At 35.9% G+C, this 21,310-nt stretch overlaps 1 protein-coding gene and 1 long non-coding RNA gene across 15 annotated transcripts in view; one reads left to right on the top strand and one right to left on the bottom strand.

Annotated features, from left to right (window-relative positions):
• GPHN (gephyrin) overlaps positions 1-21,310 on the bottom strand; it is a 234,873-nt gene that overhangs the window by 105,752 nt on the left and 107,811 nt on the right. For 7 of the 14 annotated variants that reach the window (XM_087720983.1, XM_087721001.1, XM_087721009.1 and 4 more), the window contains exon 5: positions 6,780-6,818. The exons of 6 other annotated variants lie outside the window; for them this stretch is intronic. In XM_087720983.1, coding sequence (XP_087577109.1) covers positions 6,780-6,818 — 39 coding nt within the window. Of the gene's footprint in view, positions 1-5,107; positions 5,157-6,779; positions 6,819-21,310 lie in introns of all 14 variants that reach the window. One more of the 14 variants, XM_087721086.1, reaches the window with a different exon arrangement.
• Positions 14,840-20,595, top strand: LOC148049649 (uncharacterized). Its single transcript, XR_015697678.1, has 3 exons — positions 14,840-15,128; positions 19,215-19,332; positions 20,411-20,595. It is a non-coding gene; the product is annotated as an uncharacterized LOC148049649 (long non-coding RNA).

The raw sequence follows: 21,310 nt of genomic DNA, 5'->3' as shown, positions 1-21,310 counted from the left end.
CTGATTGATGGTACGGTGATCAAATTATTGGGAGGAAAACACAACAGCCACTCGGTCTTGTCTGGGTTGAGCACCAGTTTGTTCGCTCTCATCCAGTCTTTAACAGCTTCCAGACCCTGGTTCATCACGTCCACCGCTTCATTGAGTTGGCACGGGGCGGACAGATACAATTGTGTATCGTCCGCATATTGGTGATACTTTATCCCGTGCCTCCGAATGATCTCGCCCAGCGGTTTCATGTATATGTTAAATAGGAGGGGGGACAAGACCGACCCCTGTGGCACCCCATATGTTAGGGGCCTCGGGGACGATCTCTGCCCACCCACCAACACCGACTGCGACCTGTCCGAGAGGTAGGAGGAGAACCACTGCAAAACAGTGCCGCCCACTCCCACCTCCCGCAGTCGTCGCAGAAGGATACCATGGTCGATGGTATCGAAAGCCACTGAGAGGTCGAGGAGAACTAGGATGGACGCAAAGCCTCCATCCCTAGCTCTCCAGAGATCATCGGTCAATGTGACCAAAGCGGTCGCATTGTGAAAGTCACAAATGATAATAAGGTGATAAGGTGACCATAGGACACTGAGACACTGAGTTTTTAATATAACTAGACACACACACACACACACACGTCTAGTTATATTAAAAGTTCAGTGTATGTATATGTATATGTATATGTATATGTATATGTATATGTATATGTATATGTATATGTATATGTATATCTATCTATCTATCTATCTATCTATCTATCTATCTATCTATCTATCTATCTATCTATCTATCTATCTATCTATCTATCTCTTTGCCTCCTTGGACCACCAAGACTTAACTAAGATTTAAATCACAACATTTCTTAAAGCCTTCATGGACTTCCCAGTTATGATATTGTCCCGTGTCTTCCCCCCACCCCCAGGAGTCCACAGACCACAGGTTGAGAATTAGACTAGGACAGGGATGTCAAACTCGTGTCATCACAGTGACGTATGATGACTTGTTTCCCCTTTGCTAAACTAGGCTTGGGCATGGCCAGCATGTGACACAGTCGGCCAGAGGGCTGCAAGTTTGACAGCCCTGGACTAGGCAATCTCTGCTTTTATTTTCAGTTGTTTTATCTCACTTGCTATTTTATTGATATAGTTTTTATTTCTAGCATGGATGCTTTAATTTTTGTTGTTACATTGTTTAAATGTGTATAAGATTTCTGAGGCTCATCTTCTCTGTTTCTAAAAGGATCTGCAATGGAATGCTCAAGTTTGAAGCAGGGATGCATAGAATTAAATATAGGGTTTGAAGGTTATTTTTGTGGTACTAGCTGTACACAAAAGAATCTCACTAAATAAATAGTAGCTCCATCTTCCTGGGGTTCAACCTAACCTGGCTCTTCTCATCTAGATCTCAACTGTCTGTAGGTACCAGGACAAGTCTTTCATTGCATAACTGGAGTGGTTTGGAGATGTAACATACAGTCGAATATCATCAACATACTGAAGATACCAATCTGAACCAATATACAACCTCTCCCAGTGGATTTTTACAAAAGTTTAAAAGTAAAAGAAGTCTAGGATTTTGTCACTTACAACCACCAATTGGAACCATCAATTGAAGAAGGATAAAAACAATTGTAGTGTCCCCAATCTCAATATAATCCAAAAATGATACTTAATAGATCTATCAAAGTCAGCTTAGAGGTCTAAAAGGATTAGAAGGAACCTATTTTCCCCATCTAGGTCTGAATCTTGACTAAAAGCATTCAATAACCAATGTCTCCAAGGGAGCTTTGAAGTTGCTTCCCTAGCACATTTCCAATAATCTTCCTAAAATGGGAAACCTGGAGACAGGGTTGTAGTTATCTCCTACAGTAGTTCCAATAGTGTTTTAAGGACGGCATAGCACAGCCTCTTTTAAGTCTATATGTAATACTCTCTCACACAATGATGCACTGATTATTTTGGGAATCCAGTTTACCATGCCCCTCCTTTTGTCCACCAGACAGCCAGAAAGGGTATACATCTAGTCCATAAGTGGTAAGGTTCATAATGAAAATCCTGCCTATAGCACTGGCACCCAAAGGCCTAAAGCTGTCCCAATTACCATGGACAGAAATCAGCCTCCACTATATAACACCTTTATGCCAAATCAAGAGACTGAATTGTTTTATTAGTGAAATATTATTCATAAAAGTCACAGCTGCCAAGTGTGCAACTTATTAGCATTTCCCTACTGCAAAGGGAATGACCACTCAAAACAAGGCAGCTGGCCAATAGCCCTCTGATGCAATAGGATTCAGGAAATAATATTTTATGGGTTACATGTACCTGTGTAGTGAGTAGTCATTGACATTATATCCCCTCTTTAGACTGGATTTTTCATATAATCTCAATTGTTGATACTTTAACTTTCAAATGAATCTTGAAACAATATTCTTTCCTCATTACTTCTCATCAGTGGTAGGATGCAAATCCTGTTCCAACCAGTACGGTTGGAACAGCACCGGCAATATCCTCATGGATGTGTGCAGCACGCGCGTACATGTGCGTAGTGTGCACATGCATTCAAGCTCTTTCACGACGCTCTGTGATGCTCCAGCTGCTCTGCAGAGCATTGCGCAGGTGCTGTACGCGCCATGTGCCTGTGCAGAAGTGCAAAAGCCTTTAAACTATGGTAAGGAGCTTGGGCGGGTGGGTGGGCCCCCCGGAGCACCGTACCAGAACAGTATCTGGTGCTCCGGGCTGGCTCCGGTACGCACGTACCGGTACGTACCGCCTGCAACCCACCACTGCTTCTCACCCTTTAAATGGCAGGGTTATAATGCAAAGGCTTAATAAAAATATAAAAGCTTTGCATCTGGTCATCTGTGCTTCAGGAAGATGCAGGAAATGAAAGCAACTAAAATGGAAAGGCTCTAGAAGCAAAACAGCGCTGATAATAGCATTATCAATAGATTAGGTTAACTTAAGGCAATATATATACCAAATGATTAAGAAGATGAACTTCAAGCAAGTTTTGTTAAATATATCTAAATGCATCAAACCTTGGCTGAAACATGCACTGTACAAAATTGAACATAGTGAGAGCAAAGACTACACCAATTAACATGCCACTGGTACCATGAGATTTGCAGGGAGCAAACTGATAGTGACTGGAAGTCATGGCTTGGCAAAATTAGTTGTACCTAGTTAAAGAGGAAAGAACAGTCTATTAAATTTGATGTACAATTATTTTTATGTGTATTTTTTTTAATTTACAAAAGCTATTATAAATCTTCAGTGATTCTACTATTTATTTGCTTATTTATTAGGATTTGTATTCTACTATGCTCCTAAGAAAAAGTGGTTTACATGAAATAGTAAAAATGTAACTGACAATTAACAGAATTAACATCATACAAATAACAATAAATTCTAAAAATAACATCACATAAAGTTTAAAACCAATCCCATCCATGCTAGCATACATGTATTATAATTTTCTCAGCTGCTATCTATATTTCATTTTCTTTTGTATTGTGTTTGTAATTTGGTTTAAATAAATTTGATGGTTGCTCACCACCAAGAATCACTTGTTTGAGATGGCAGCCATATAAAACAAACAAAGATTAAATAAACAAACAAAAAAATTAAAAATTATAGGAATTAATTGACTACCCTATTATATCATTTACATGTACAAAAACACACTTTGAGAAAAAATTACAAACTGTACACATAAATAATATGGAATTCTGACAGTAATATAAAGTAATCTGAAGTATTAAGTTTGTAATTTCTGTATTGGCAAATCAATTTGCCTATTATATAGTGATCCAGTAATATACCAATTCTACACAAGAGTATAAAACTCAGTTTCAAACATACAAATTAATTTTCTAGATGTAATTAAAAATCCCTGCAAATGCAGTCTTGTGTGATTCTTAGACGTTTAGCTAAATTGAATGGCAAAGCTAAAGATAAGGAGATTTTCTACTGGGGAATTTTTAATTTGCATTTCAAAAACATCAATTTAAAAATCTCAACTAAAATGGTAAAACTCTAGAAGAAATTAATATACTGAATCCTTAATTTTGCAGTTCTTAAACTGAGGTGAGGTAGGATGAGGATAAAAAATAAAAATTCTGCTTTAATGGTAAGAGAAAAATGTTGCAAGTAACTCAGTATTCTTGTTTTAGTTTTACTAGGAAGAAATTAATTAGAGTACTGCCAGCCTCCCTCCTCCCAAAATTAAAATCTTATAAGTATAATAGAGAAACTTCCTTGAAAGTGATGCTAAAAGATTTCAGATGAAGAATTGTAATTTAGATTTATCCATTTGAGCAACAGATTTAAAACACAGTTGAAATGTCATACACAAGTCAAAGGGCAAAATGAAGTGTTTTTCAAATAGAAAAATCAAGAACAGAATTTTATTAAGAATTGAATATCACGAACAATGACAAAAAGCTATTCAAACTATGAAAAAAGTTGCAAACAGAAAAAAATTCAAGAAATGATACATCAAAACTCAAGAATGTGTGTTTTATTTAATATCTAAGTTGGAAGATCATTCTAGTAACTAGGAACATTTGTTAAAAAATACCTGCTCCTTCAGAACACATACATTTTCAAATGATAGAATATAGAAAATTTTATGATGCAGTGGCTGAATTCTAATTCTATCATAATGAAAGCTATCAGGAAAGCTTTGAATTAAAACCAAGAATTTTGATATTTGTGACTTATTTTAGAAAAAATGCTGCAGCAAACAGAAGATTTCTAAGAAACCAGAACAGGATTAGAATTCTTCAAGAGTGTTTCTCAGTTTTACTACATGGAATTTGTGTCCATTTCAAATTATTAATATCAGAGAAAAGCAAAACCAGATGTACAATAATTGTCTTGTTATATTGGAAATCACTGCTACTAGCAATTTAAATATACTTTAGTTAATATGATGCCATCAATACATGGTTCAGGAAACAAGATTCTCTATTAGTTGAATGACAATGTGAGAATGGAAATTTATGTCAAATCAGAGATTATACTGTATTTTTTAGAAGATTAAGAGAAAAGTTCCCAGGCAATTTCAATTGTGTGAAATCTTAACATTGAGACTAAGGAGAAAGACCTACTTTGAAGTTGGGGTTCTTTCTCAGAAGGTCCTTGCATCTTCTTGGAATACTGCATGGAAAGTTGCCAGAAGATATTTTAAAGAGTTTGTTACTGTCTTTTGAATAGCTAATGCCTTCTAGATTTTTTTCTTAAATAAAATAGAGTATTCAGTAAAAGGTTTTCCTTACAATTCTCTTTAAAAAGGTATATCAAATGAAATAATATCCCTAATAAAAAAATAGATGATATATGAAGGGCTTACACCAGCTATTCCATTGAGAGCCCTTTCTAGCTTTTCTCTAAATGTATCTTAGCATTGCTGGACTATTTTTCTATATCTTATTTCTGGTTTTTTTGTAGGCTATACACTTTGTTAACCAGAACAACAATTAGGACCTGTTCATCTCTGTCACTCATGTTAGTCCAAGAACAGAACTGGCATAAACTGGACATGACAACATATTACACAAATACTAAAGCAAATGTAGTCAATAAACATTCCTTATCCTTTTTTTAATACAGCCCAGTGGAAAGCATTTTCACTTTGCTCTATTTCTAAACATCAAATCTCCCTGCTGCAAATCCTTATAGATAGTCTTATCAGTAAACTTAGCAAAGAAAAAGCTATACAGTAGAAGATCTACTCTAAACTTTGTAAGGGTAATATTCTGATTAAAATATAAATAAAGATACATTCTAAAAATCCAAGCATATGGTACTGAATAAGGGTAAACTGGAGCCAGATCAAAACATTTTTCTCTTCTTCACATTTTAAATTTTTTGATGGAAGAGTAAGCAGTATATAAACAAGAAAGAGCACACAATTGGCAAATGATTGGGATTGCATAGAAATGGCAGTAGTAATGTGCAGTCAAATTCTAAGGTATCATGTGATCAACATAAGCTAGTGGTCAAACAGACAAGGCAAGAAAAAAAAGGCAGACATAGCAAATTGACAGAGCAGGATCAATTAGCAGATGCACAAATCTTCAGGACGGCAATTCAATGAAGTCAGCAGATGCATAATATCATTGGAAACAGTGAAAAGAGGGGAAAGGTTTGACAAGAGGTAACTGGGAGTATCCATCAATAGTCACATACAAGTGGCAGCCAGAACTCATGGGCAAAATGTTAAGTGAATACTACAATCAAAGGTAAAGAAGACCAATTCCAGGCAATCAAGCAGCAAACAGTGCATTGCAATGCCAGGTAGCCAGCAAGTAGGCAAAGCAGAAAGAAAGCAATGAGAGCCATATCATTTTTTTAAAAAGCAAAGACTGAATAGGGCCATGCCCATGTATGGTTAGAAAAAGCAGCTGCCAAGGAAGAAAAACAAAGCTCTTGATTGGGGCTGTTAATACACTATTATTCTGGTAACTAAGATTACTGTAAGTAAAAGAACCCCAGAATTTGGATGCTCTTGTTCTAATAAATAATATAGGGCAACATAGCTATATGAAAATTCACAAGAATACAGAACACAAATGGAGATGAGGCTAAGCCTTAAGCCTGATGGAGATCTGGGGATCCTCCAATGAACAAAATTAAGAACATGTGACTCCACAAGGAAATTTTAAAAATGAGTACGCATCTAAAATTGTTTTTGATAAATGATGCCAAAATAAAACAAACAAAAATACTAGCAATGAACTGGATTAGAAATCATTGGCTGGGATTGAAGATATTGCTTACCCCTCTCTGGAGCCCACAAAATGGGAATGTTGGGAATTTCTGCAGCAGAAAAACAGAAGAGAAAAAGGGATTTCTGACTCCCAGATTCAAGGAAAAGCAGATCAGTTAAGGGATGATGATGTGCTTATAGCATAATAAGAACTGGTCAGAACCTTTGCTCATTCCCAGATGCAAACATTTTCTGAGATTTGAGAAAGGTTTGAAAAGCACAGAGCATTTACTATTGTAATATTCCATCTCTATTCACAAAACGACACCACTTACCTGTAATTAATTTTCTTAGGAGAGTTGCCCCCATAAAACCTACACATGGAATGAGGCAGTATCTTTCAATGAAATATGCCACAAATACAAAACAAAACAGACTGTTCCAAATGAATAGACCGCACCAAATAGTAGAAATATTTTGTAAGCAAATCAGTACATTGGATTAAAGTCAAATTCACATTTTTGCTTTACAAAAAAAATTGGTGTTTTGCAATGAGACTTGCTTGCTGCAGTTAAACAATGTTTGCTTGCTTATTTATTTATATCCCACCTTTATTATTTTATAAATAATTCAAGGTGGTGAACTCATGCAATACTCCTTCCTCCTCCTATTTTCCCCACAACAACAACCCTGTGAGGTGAATTGGGCTGAGAGAAAGTGACTGGCTCAAAGTCACTTTGAGCTTTCATGCCTAAAACGGGACTAGAACTCACAGGTTCCTGGCTTCTAGTCTGGTGCCTTAACTAATAAAACAAATTAGCTCTCCAGTTCTTCTGTATTGGATAACAAGGCAAACTTTTTCCATTAAAAGAATAGGAAATATGAACAAATTAAGTGTGAACCTTAAAAGAGGATTCAGGAATCCTTGAATTTAATATCACCTAAATATGATACATTTTTTAATTCAAAAGCAGTATAACTAATGAATCAGTTACCCTTTGTGATTTCTTTAAATGATAAATTAATGTGTCTATGTAGAAGAATGCAAAATAGACGAAACAAGAAAAATATACTAATGCATATTATTTTGCTTATGTTGCCCTGCTTTCCTGAAAATAAGACCTCCCTGGATAATAAGCCCAATCGAGCTTTTGAGTGCATGCGCTAAAATAAGCCCTCCCCTAAAATATTTAACCGCATGTGCAGCCAGTCCCTGCCATTAATAATGAAATTTGTATACTCTTCCACTCTCAAAAACTCTGGGCAGCTTACAAAAATTAAATGAATTGCAATAAAACATAAAAGATAAAGACAAAATATGGTAAGAGCAATGAAGTGATTCTCCCTCAACACAGATCTGGGTGAACATCATATAGTCTGTGTGTGTGTGTGTATGTGTGCATGTGTATATGAAACTGATATAAAAAGTTTATTGTTATTTGGATTTATATAGTAATTGGACAGAAGTATAAAACTATGTATGAATGTACAATGTTGTATCATCACTTTTATATAATTATATCTTATATTTTACTTTAAAAAGAATATTAAGGAAAACTACTGTGTTTTCCCAAAAATATGACATGTCCTCATAATACAGCTATGCCACATTTTTCTGGTGGGCAAAAATATAAGCCCCCCCACATATAAACCCCCTGGACAACCCCCCACCTCTATCCAGGCAGAGCACCGCTCACCAACCTAGCAGTATCCCAAAGGTGCCAAGCCGTGGGAACCTGGGGGGAGGCAAAGGTGATCGCGTTGCTTGGCACCTTCAAGATACCACTAGGTTGGTGAGCAGCGCTATGCCCAGCCGAAGAGCGGAGTTGCCGGGCGGCTGCTCTCTTGCGAGTGGGCTACCAAAGAGCCGGGCACGGCCTCAGGGGTGAATGGCTGTGTTGTGCTGTCGCAGCTGTGCAACATAACAGCCATAAAGCAACTAAACTCACGAGCAGCCACCCAGCAAACCCCCTTTGTAGCCGGGCACAGCGCCATTCACTGATCTAGGGGTATCGCCAAGCCGTGTGAGTGCCTGTTCGCTGCCAGCTGCCTGCAGAGCGTACAACCATAGAGCATGCGCCCACAGCGGCTACTGCCGAAAGACTCGGGTTGGAAGCCGCAGAAAAAGCCAGTGCCCTGGCTCCGTAATGAGAGCTGGGCCATGCATCGTGAGGCCGGGAGGTGGGTGAGCGAGAGCAGAACAGCCGCTCATGCAATCCCCCTCTCCAGCCATGCAGAGCGCCATTCACTGGCATTTGGAAGGCGCAAAGCCGCGGGAGCTGGGCGCGAACAGGCGCTCACGCGGCTTGGCGATACCCCTAGGTCAGTGAATGGCACTGTGCCTGGCTGCAAAGGGGGTTTGCTGAGTGGCTGGTTGTGAGCTTGGTCGCTTCATGGCTGTTGTGTTGCGCTGTCGCAGCAGCGCAACACAGCCATTCGCCCATGAGGCTGTGCCCGGCTCTTTGGGAGCCCGCTCGCCAGAGAGCAGCCGCCTGGCAACCCCAAAACAATAAACCCTCCCCCCATAATAAGCCCAAGCCATATTTTGTAGGTAAAAAGAAAATAAGACCCTGTCATATTTTCGGGGAAACACGGTAGTTAGTAAAGTTATGTGCACTGTATTCATTAAAGAAAGAATTAAAGCATGTATCATGGATAAACATGAATGTGAGACAACAGATTACTTAGGAATGCATTATATATACTATTTACAAATAAAACTCTGAAAAGAAAAAAGGCTGTGGTGTACTATATGGCAGGACATGGTCATGATCAAATATAATTTTCTCTTCCACAAGGAGTGCTGCAGCTACTGTAACTAATCTGAGATTCTAGATTTAATAGTCTTATGCACTCTTAACATTTCAAATAAACATGCCTCCCTACTTTTGTTATGAAACACACATTTCTCTTATCCCCATTCCCCATCACTGGCATGCTTAACAATATGGTACTACATCCTAAGTATATCAAAACGATATGCTTAACAATATGGTACTACATCCTAGGTATATTAAAACTGCTATAACAAAAGCTACCAAATTTGCTTTTGTTTCCATACATTCCATACATTAACCAGGCTTTCTTGGACTAATAAACACATGCACACCCACACACTCATACCTCAAAAATGTGTCTAAAGAACAAACAAAATATGTAATCATATATGTTAGGAATGTGTTAATGTCCTGTTTCCTGGCTGTATTACTAACTGGTCAAAGTATCTTGTTCTGATATTCAATCGGGATATTTTTAGTATTTTTTATCATTTTTATTGTTTTAAAATGTTTTTTTTAAATATTTTTAATTATCATATTTTTTCTTTTTGAATGTTAAGCTGCTTAGAGCCATTGATTGAGATGGGCAGCTATAGAAATTGAATGAATGAATGAACAAACAAACAAACACATAAATAAATAAGCATTGCTGAAAATGAAATATTTGTATATACTCAAATAAATGTCAAGGCTGTTCCACATATATTCTACAACAGCCTTGGATTCCGGAATAGTCTGCAGAGTCAAAATGAATGGATCATCAAACAAATTAACCCAAAATTCTCCCTCAAGGCACAAATGATTAGGCTTAAATTTTCCTACTTTGGACTCATTATCTAAAGACTAGCTCTTTCAAGAAGGCTGTAACACTGGGAAAGGTAGAAGCAGAATGAAAAGGAGGATTACCAGCAACACAGCTGATGGACTAAGTTTCAGTTGTGATGAGTGTATGGTTGGAAGACGTGAAGTTTAGGAAGAGATAAAATCTATCTATGTGGTCGCTAAGAGTCAATACTAACTTGATGGTACACAATTCATCAATCAATTTTAGACACAAGGAATTTGTCTGCTTAATTTTGAATATCTACATCCCATTAACTAATCCATAACAATTGATTGGTATCTAGGGAATTGTTTGCCTAATACGCTCCAAAGCCGAGAGTGGCACTGAAATAAATGATATCAAAGTAGTAATAGCCATGTTAATGTCAAAGGTAGCTCTATATACATGAAACTCGATGTAATAACCAAACTAATAGAAACTGAAATAGTTTGATGATTTCCTCAATTGAAAGGCAAATTTAGCAGTTAGTAACAAGATGGACAGTCCAGAAATAGAGCAAGAGTTGCTCATGAGAGTTGAAAACACTGTTCACAGCATCTATCTCCATGAAAGCCTGCTTTTACAATGCAACCTGTACCTGGGATGAGCAACTTTATTATGTACTGGTAAAAGGCTGATAATGAAAACACATATCTATTATACAATTCCACTCCAAGACAGAGGTGGCTATGGATATGCCAATTAACAATGGTAATTTGTTTCCCAATTGTTTTCAAAAACTGCCTGCTGCACCACAGATGTACTGAAACAAGTGAAGTTATCCATTGGTCTACCCACTTTTAACTGATATGAGATAATGGTCCCTGAAATTAGATAAATTAACACTGATTACATAGACATGTCCATGAATATTCTTGGCAAAAAGTGGAAAGGAATAAGCAAAAAAGAAGGAAATGAAGGAATAATTCTGTATCTCAGAGGGAGAAAAAGCAGAGGTTCCTCCCTACAGTGACAGTCACAATGAAACTGAATGCAAAGGTGAAAACATGTCGCTTTCATAGTGGGTTACGACCATTTGCAAAATATCTTTCATAGATAACAAAAATTCTAAATGTGCCTTTGTGGAATTGCACAGTGATGACAAAGAAGATCAAATCTGTTCATTTGAGGCAAAAATAGCTGACCTGTAAAAGTGATGGAGACAGAAAATATAGAGATTTCAGGAATGTGGTAAAATTAGTCAGCTTTCTTGTGGAAAGAACCCCACGTTCAGAGAAATAGGGAAGAACTTCATAGAAAGAATCTGTATCTTCAGTGGTCAGACAACTCACTTTTGTGCACATACACAAAAATACTTCAAGGAATTGACATTGTAGTTGCTCCTAATACCAATAAATATACACATAAACTGGGTTGTGATCAATCTGCTGTTGCAGATAATACACTTATTTAACCTGGAAATGAGAAATTAGAAAAAAAGGGTTAGGTTAGGCCTATATAATAATCTCATTAGCAATAGCAATAGCAGTTAGACTTATATACCGCTTCATAGGGCTTTCAGCCTTCTCTAAGCGGTTTACAGAGTCAGCATATTGCCCCCACAGTCTGGGTCCTCATTTTACCCACCTCAGAAGGATGGAAGGCTGAGTCAACCTTGAGCTGGTGAGATTTGAACCGCTGAACTGCAGCTAACAGTCAGCTGAAGTGGCTGCAGTACTGCACTCTAAGCACTGCGCCATCTCGGCTCATTGAAAATGTGTGTTCAGCCAGTGAAAAAGAAAATATCAAGGATTAAAGCAAAACATTAGAAATAATATTATCTGGATTATAACACAATAAATTAATGAATTAATATGGGGTTTTTTGTTCAGAAGAAAAATATGGATATTAGAGCTGTGAATGATGTAGAAAAAATATTTTATTTAATGTCTGGAAAAGATCACTGCATTCTACAAGTTCTGCTGAATAGTCTTGGGTCAACCATGGTTTAGCAGGTTGAAACACCTTTCTCAGTGACATTTGTATTTATTTACTTTGTATTTATTTACTTTATATATCACTACATTCCACATGGCATCATAGCTGTACACTATAAAAAAAACCCAAATCATCAGAACTTAAAGCAGAGTAGAGAGATGATAATGCTTAACATCTCCAAAACCTTTCATAAATTATTCTAACCAGAAATATTCCAGTATGGCATAAACCCATGGTATGTCAGATCTCAATCTTTCCAAACCCCTTTCCCATTTGCCAACAAAATCCCAGCTTGGTGTATCTCATTAGCTTTCCTGCCTCTCCCATATTCCCAGCAATTTTCTTTCCATTCCTGCTGCAAAGGCACATAGGACCATAATTCATTTTAGATAACAAGAAAACTCAACAGGATTGACCAGCAGTCACTTAAGTAAAAATATATATATTCTAAAACAGACATTCATAACTGATACCTTCAAGTATGTTGGACTATAGACTCCCTTATGCTCAGCCAGCAAGCCCATATTTAGAAACTGATATTTAATATCTGGAGACTGGAAAATACTGCTATAGAAGAGCTCCCTGCAATTTTCTTCAATGAATAGGTGTTTTAGTCAGTCAACAAAATAATAGAAATCATGTCCTAGATTACCGATAATCAATAAAGAATTTCTGTTATCACCTTAAGAAGAAGAAAAAAGAAATCTGAAAGTTCCCACAAATTGTGTTTGTCTACATAAAACATAAAGTGGGAATAAAAAAGTCTTCCTAATATAATCCCATTTTTTAAAAAAATATTAAGATCTCTCCTACCTTCCTTCCAACCCAAGGGAGCTATGAGTAAATAGGAAGTGCACTTGGAGAGTAAATGGTCAATACTCAACCCATGGAAGGGACAGGGAAGGACAGGAAAGACTCTGAAGCAGGATGGATAAAAATTGATGATTTAAAATAATAATATTTTTTTAAAAAATTAAATCGGATTTTTTAACATTTAAAACAGATTTTTTTTTATTTTTTATCAAATTTATTTTAATAAAATGCTTTGGCAGTAAAGATTTATCTAAAGATAGTTTTCAATTTAAGATACATTAATAATTTAGTTTATTCAGCATGAATTGGAGCTTAGCTATGTAGCATGAGGCTACATATTCTGCAATATTGGGACTGCTGGTGAGTCAATAGTGGGTCAGAGGAGGAGCCGCTGCAGGACAGAGATGACAATTGCTCTTTAAAAATGATGATTTAAATCAAGTTGATTTAAATCAAGCCTTTTTACTAGTGATTTAAATTGTGAAGCATAGATAAGTGAAAGGCAATGGGACACTGATAGTAACTATTGGGGGAGGGAGGGAGGCACCAAGAAAATCAAAGGCTGGCAAGTTAATAGAATGTGCCATGTTGGGAGCAACTGAAGGAAGAAACCTTTTTTTTCAACTGATGTCCTTGGCTGTGTTCCCACTCCTCCTCTATGAACCAGTGTTGCCTAGGACACCCTATTTGGACTTGGGTATTGATTAATCAGTCCCATTTTGTCCCATGCATAGTCCAAAGCATCCAAATTATGCATGCTTAGATTTGGGCGGGGAATAATTAAAACTGTTTTCCCATATACATGTTTTGTACATCCTTAATATCTGTATACTTGACAAAGCTTTAGAACCTATGCATGATTTTAATATATCCGCTTATAATTCTCATTGTGTTGTTGAGTCAACAACACTATGAGGATTATAAACAGATATATTAAAATTACTCCTACTTGCTAGCTTCTTATTCTGAGCCATATAGCACCTCCAGCTTTACGAAGCCAAGGTGCACTAGTGAGACAATATAGAAAAATTACAAACAACTCACTTCTGCTGGTGCTTACTGACATTCCGCATTTATCAGTCGGAAGACTCAAATCCACTTTAATATCGATTCCCAATGGAAAGTCAAATGGGTTGCTGAATGCCCAGACATAGGAAGACATATAAATGACCCCACAAAAAAGGGGCCAGACTTTGAATTACCATATCAGCAATAGATAATCTTGAATAGGATTTGTACCTCACACAGCATCTACAGGGACTCTCTGTATAGATGGGGCATAGTATCCTCCCTTTAGTATGACTGCGGGGTCCTAGGTCAATCTGTAGATCACATTGTGACCAACTGTAAGCTGAAGACATAAATGAGTCCAATATCTGATTTTTTTGCTAATATACACATATCTAAATTCTTGTATGATTTTAGTGTGGTGTGATGGTGATTTTATGCCTGTGAAAGAGAATATGTAGAAAACTATTGCATATCTATTTATTTACACAATTTATAGGCTGCCTGATTCCCAATGATAATAGTTGGCTAACAATTAAAAATAAAAAATACAAAACACAAACACAAAAAATCATAAATGCCTTCCCCCAAATAATATATAACTAAAGAAAACTCATCCAGCAACTATGTTAATCTTTACTCTGTCACAGAGTCTGTAAGAATAGTCATTTACAGCTTCCTAAATGTCACCAGGATGGGAGATATCAATCTCTGAGGAGATATCATTCCAGAGGGCAGGTGCTGAGACATAAAAGGCACAGTTCCTGAGTCCTGGGCACCACCAGTCTACCTAATCACACAGGACAGGCAGAATCAAGTAGAAAGAAATGTTACATCTCAAATAACCAGGCCCTCTGCCATGAAAGGCTTATAGGTGATAACCAGGACCTTGAATTGCACCCAGAAGCCAAATGGTAACTAGTGCGGTTTACAGAGTGATTATGTCACACTGACATAATGCTCATGTCACTGCATTCTGGATCAACTGCAGCTTCAGCCTTTCCTGAGGTGACTAGAGTGTGAATGACCATTTGAAGAATCTTTCGATCCAGAATAGGAAAGTAACTAAGTGAAGGCAAATGTCAAGAACTATGTTTTGCCTTGTTATGTTTGCCGCCGGGCAAAATCTGTTCCAGATGGCTTGCTGCAGCCTCTGAATTCCCCTTTGCAACTTTCCGACACAGTGCCAATGGATTTTATTACCGCTCTATCTCTGAAAAAGAAGTATACTACCATCCTAGAAGTAGTTGATTTGTTTAAAAAAACAATTCATTTCATTCCTTGCAAGAGCCTCTGATCTGTTCAAAAAACATTACGAACAACTTTTTAGGACATGTGTTTAGGTACAAAGATCTAATCAATCATATGATCTCATATCATAGATCTCAATTTACCTCCAGATTTTGGAAGGGCCTTTCCCAAATATTAGATATAAAAATCCATTTGTCATTTACTCAACATCTAGCGATGAACAGATAGGCTGAATTACTGAATCATATGCAAGAACAGCATCCACAGAGTCTCTTTATCAACAAGACAACTGGGGCAAGTTGGTTGCCACATGTAGAATTTGCCTACAGAAACTTTGTAATCCTTACACTGGCATGTCTCTTTTTCAAGTGACTTATAGTTTGTACCCAAATGAAACTCTTGCATCTGAAGTTTTTCATAATCCAGACTTCTTGTGGGAAAGGCAAACTATACCGCATCTCTTAAAGAACAGCTAGATTTGGTAAAGTTTACATACAGGTGAATTGCAGATACAGACAAGAGAAGCCCAAGAGGGATTCGTTGTGGCTCTTTATGAAGTTTTTGATTGACTCTTCAGAAGCTGGACTCAAAATTTAATAGTTCGTTCCCAGTGATTCAGTATCTAAATTCCAACTGAGCTTTCATTTCAAATTGCCTGCATTGATGACAATTGATCCCATTTTGTATCAGTTATTGTTTCTGCTGGGACCATATCCCTGCAGTTTATGCCTGAATTTAACTTCACATCCTGCTGTTCTGTTTATGGGGATCGGTTTGGAATTTCCAGAATGTGTTTTCCCTGTTGTTGGCAATCTCAGACTGATCCGGTGGGGGTGGCAGAATAAGGACTTTGTCCCCCTCTGTATATGTATGTATGTATTCATGCTTGCTTATTTATTTATTACCTATTCTTAGGGAGGGATTTATTTTATTTATGAAATTATAAACTGTTTTAGTCTAGGCCTAAGTGGAAGCAGCAACCTCAGCCTAAGCAATAAGAACAAGAAAATGCCCCAATATAGAACAAAATATATAATTATGGTAAAATAAAATTAATAGAAAATTCCCAGACATCGGGGGTTTTACAGTGAAATCTGAAAAGGCTTTTTGTAAAGTCAAGTTTTTATGAGCTGTTGGAAGGTCATAAGAATAGGAACTACTCTTACCTTGGTGACCAATTTTTTTAGAGGACAAGATTCTCCAGAGAGAATGCCCCTCTTAAGTCTCCTTCTGTAGCAGCACTTGTTCAGTGAGGACATTCAGTGACATTGTGTGTCATCTATGGGATGACTTGTCCCATAGATAAGAAGTACTGAAGCCAGAAAGCTTTACACATTAAAGTGCATTGCACTTTGAAAGTATCAGTAAATAGTACAATGCCCATAATATTGCTCAAGTGAGTCTACCTATAAATAAGTAGGTCACTGAATTTGGCACAAATGAAAGCTTTCAAATTATTTTTAAAGCCCATCATAAGTACTGCATGAGTTACCATCACCAGAACATCCTGATCCAAACTTTAACTGGCTCACCATTTGTATCTGGTGAACAATTATTGGTCAAGAAGAAAAGGATAAGTGAGGGATTCCAGATTTGTACCTGAGGTCTGTCAGGGAGGTACAGGTAAGGGAGACCCTTGAGAAGGTCTTTTGTATGAAGCTGAAAGAAAGTCTGAATAAGTAATTAGGAAATATCTTATTTGAAGATAAGCTCAATTCCTGCAACACAGGGAAATAAAACATTAGAATACTTGTCAAAAACTTTTAATTGGGTACTCAGATTATTAAGACTACTGGAATAATGGGTCCATTTGGCTGGAAATGAATGGCAATGCAATATTTAGACTGCAACTAGAAAGTCTATGAAATCCTGTGAAAAGTAATTGGGAACATTATCCATGCTGTTAGTTGAAGATTTTATAGATAAGATGAATACTTGTTAGCTAAGCCTCTTGGGCTCATCTCATTAGCTTTGGAAAAAATCTCTTATTTTGGACTACTTATTTAATTCCTCAATTAGTTAACATATGGAAACTTTTCTTAGGATTAGAGCTTGAATCTTAGCAGAAGAATAATGTCTCCAAAAGCTTATAAAAAAAATAGCACCGCCTCCCTCAAACAAAAAATGTCATTTATAGAAAACCTTCCACCTAAATACCCCAAGGAGTCTGAAACTTTTTTGAATTTGATGCAATTATAGAGAAAAGGGATATCTTTCATAAATACATGAAAAAGCTAAAGAAGATAGTTTCCTGAAACAAGGTGTAATCAACTCAAAACAGATAAAAATGTACAAAAGAAATAATGGATTTCCATGATGAAATAGCTCAAATGTAAAGCGTGCTACTCAGAAATAATGTAAGAATATCATTTTTAATGTAGAGCAAGAAAAAGACTCTAGTGCTCTTTATGAAAAAACCCCACTTTTACATGATATTTTTTCATTGTAATCTTAATCTAGAAAATGGATATGCATACTGTTTAGATTTTTACTGTGTTTCAAAATTAAATCTCAGCATATTTGTAGTTAGTTTTCGCTACTTAACATCCAAAGTGGTATTCTGTAGCGTTCATGAAACATCTTTTTGGGAAAATACTGCAATACAGATAATAATTTTTCCTTATCTACATCTCAAGTTAATATCCTTAAACCATTTAGTGTGGAACATCTTGCAGGAAGATGTAAAGAGATAAATCTTTTTTTTAAAAAATCTGGCAATGTTATGTTTAATTATTTATATAAAAGATTTATGGCCACCCATCTTATGAATCATGACTCAAGGAACTTAACAGTTATAGTAAAAACAGAAAAATAAAACAATCCAACAAACAAGAAATATTGTTGCCAAACCAACAATATCTATCCAACTATATAGTTTCCAGGCTCCAACCTTGCTATTTCAGTGCCTGAGGGAAAAGCCAGCTCTTAACAATTTCTCTAAAACTAAGAGGTTTTAGGAAAACCTTAGAGGAAAATATCTATAGTATACATATAAGAGAAAAATATCTTTTATAAAATAGATAATTTAAAATTATAAATTGCTAGGATTGGGGCAGTAGAGGTGATGCAAGAGACTTATACTCATCATATATGATATGTTCAAGAGGATTTCTTATTAACAAGATGGACTTGATACATACTATATTTGCGGTTCTTAAAACTGGAAGAGAGCTGATGATTTTGGAATGGCTACTCTTCTAAAGAGCTGGAGTTGATATGATGGTGGCATATTGACTTGTGTACCAATTATTTTCCACAATGAGCTTCAAGATTTAGCACTTCTGTAAATCGTAGCAATAGTATCTTCATATAGAGAAAATACTAACTGGTCTTCCACTGTCTGATTACATGATAAGCAAAAGCTTGTCTGAAAACTTGGTGGAAGAGCCAAAGTAATAATTACTTGGATCTGAATCATAAGGTAGAGAATATTCACAAGGGGTTGTGAAGTGGTAGAGAAGTTTTAAAAACTTGCCATGATTCAGAGTCAGCAGGAAAATATATGTAGTTATTGTGCTGAAGAATATTGTGGAGTTCTACGGCACAAATCCAGCAGGAATGTGATTTGGATACTTTGAAATTATAATAAGAACACCAGTCAGTTAACCTCTTGGCAAACAAAAACAAAATTAAAGTATCAAATATGTTAAGAAGCGTCACCAAAGAGGGGTGTAAGCTGGTCTCACTCACTTCACTCACTCACTTTGGCTCTGGAAGCCATCATAGATGAGAGAACAGAGACTAAGTCTTCACGTATGAAATTATATTGAATTTGATTCTCTTGCACATGTTTAGACTTCTGATGACAAATGAAGAACATCTCTTCTTTATGTCTGATTATTATTGTATTAGAGTATTCCGAAATATTATTTCAAATGCTTTTTTGATTATCATAGAATTAGATAGCTCTTCCAGAAATGGAAGAAGCACTGGAGAAGACAAAAATGGATTGCTAGAGTAATGTCATGGTTAAAAACGGAAATGGCTTGGAAAATGTTGCAACTGAATCATGAGGTAAGCCTTTGGAAAACCTTGAGCATGATATAAGTACTGATTGTGACGTTACTAAATGTATTACTGGTGTGGCTGCCTAGGAAGTTAAGAAAGCTCTCTAAAGATGAAAGAATAGTTTCTTTGGCTTGCTTAACCTAGATTTTAGATGTAATATCTGAAAAGGCTAGTTCAAGCTGTGGAATATTGGGAATAATAATTTAAGCACTTTAAAAAACAAACAAACAAGAGAATAAATGTGATTATCCGATTCTGCATCAAATTCAATAAAATAACCCATAAATATTTGTTGATATTTAATACATAATAATTTTTAAAATTGTTTAAATAATATATTTATTAATAGAAGCAAAAAAGAAAAAAGCCAGTTTGAAAGGTAAAGATAAAATCATCAATATAACTAATCAATGAAAACTTTCTTTAAGGAAAAAAGCACATTAGAAGACATCAGTTCAGCGGCCTTTTATTAACTTTAGGTTTACAATATTGGGTATTTTAAAACATTTTCTACCAAAGCACATATACTTTTATTCATTCATTCAATATGATACTTTAAATCCGTCTTTCACCAGTAATCCTTTGATTCCACCTTTTTTGTGAAAAGAATACTGCTTTGGAAAAAATAAAATAAAAAATGGAAAATTCTCAAATTTCTCTCCTACTTCACCTTTATTTTTGATATTATTTTTAGCATTGTAAATATTGCAGTTTACTTTGGGTATATGTTATTTATTTATTTATTTATTCAAATATTTGTGTGCTGCTGTATTCTAGAGATTCTAAGCAGTTTGCAATTATTATAAAATCAATGACTAAAATCTCCAAACCCAATAAAACAGCAAACCTAAGTTAATCAACATTTCAGTTTAAATAATAAACAGTTTTGTGGTATCTTTAAACCTAATCAAGTCTTTATTATAATTATATTATAAGAGGTTTGGTGGTAGTAAGAGTATCATTCTCTTACTCCTACAATTTTGAATAAATCTAAAATTATATCACTGGAGCAAACTATCACAAAAATCATTTGATCTGAGACTCTCTAAATACATAAAAATTATGTCTGTTTTATTTCCCATAGATACTTCCACGCTGTAATTTACAGAAATGTGAAGAGTGGTATCACCATCAAACGGGTATTCCATCTACCTCCACCCAACAGGACAACATCAGTCTATCTAACTTTAAGTGATTTCCTTATCCAAATACGTAGGGCATTACAATATATAATTTAACTTCATAGAAACCATTAAACAACAAATGATAGATGTGCTAAAGAAACATAATTTTGTCACAATATGCATTAAGAAGCATCTAGAATGGTAATATACATAAGAAATATTAGTTTATGGACCATGCCAAATATCTCAAATGAAAAGAGCAGTTGATCATCATACCATAAATATTTCTAAACAATAATATTCTGGTATGAGAGCAGAGTTTGCAAAAATAAAGTGAACGGTACCAACCAAATTAAGACCACAAATAGGAAGGTGAGGAACCTGCCACAAGGATAGCAGGGTCCTGTTTATAATTCCCCCAAGACACACTCTAATCTTCCCAATCATCTCTAAATTTGAGGGTGATAAATTTTAAATTTATTACTTTTTAAGAGATACTAACTCTACACTCACACACAAGGTGGTCATAAAGTTATATAATTATGCAAAACATTTAATTATATATGTTGGCATTGCCTCATTGTCCCTGTCCCCCACCCAATAACAAATTGTCATTAAATTGTTATTCAGTTGCTCAATTGTGTCTGATTCTTCACGACTCCATGGACCATAGCATACCTGGTGTCCCTGTCCTCCACTGTTTGCCCAAATTCATGTTCATTGCATCTGTATTAAATTACCCTTTTCTTTTACTGTATAGGCTGGTAAAATATTATAATAGGACGTTTGATTTGATTTGCCTTAAAGATTTGCAATATTTTCTACCCTGAAAATCACTACCTAAGAAAAATCTCCATGTC

Source organism: Thamnophis sirtalis, unplaced genomic scaffold, assembly GCF_051295495.1.
Source record: "Thamnophis sirtalis isolate CommonGarterSnake01/CBP01778 unplaced genomic scaffold, rThaSir2_p1.2 scaffold_1, whole genome shotgun sequence".
In the NCBI taxonomy this organism is placed as follows: Eukaryota; Metazoa; Chordata; class Lepidosauria; order Squamata; family Natricidae; genus Thamnophis; species Thamnophis sirtalis.
The sequence above is the reverse complement of the archived record's forward strand: the minus strand, read 5'-3'. Positions and strand labels throughout refer to the sequence as shown.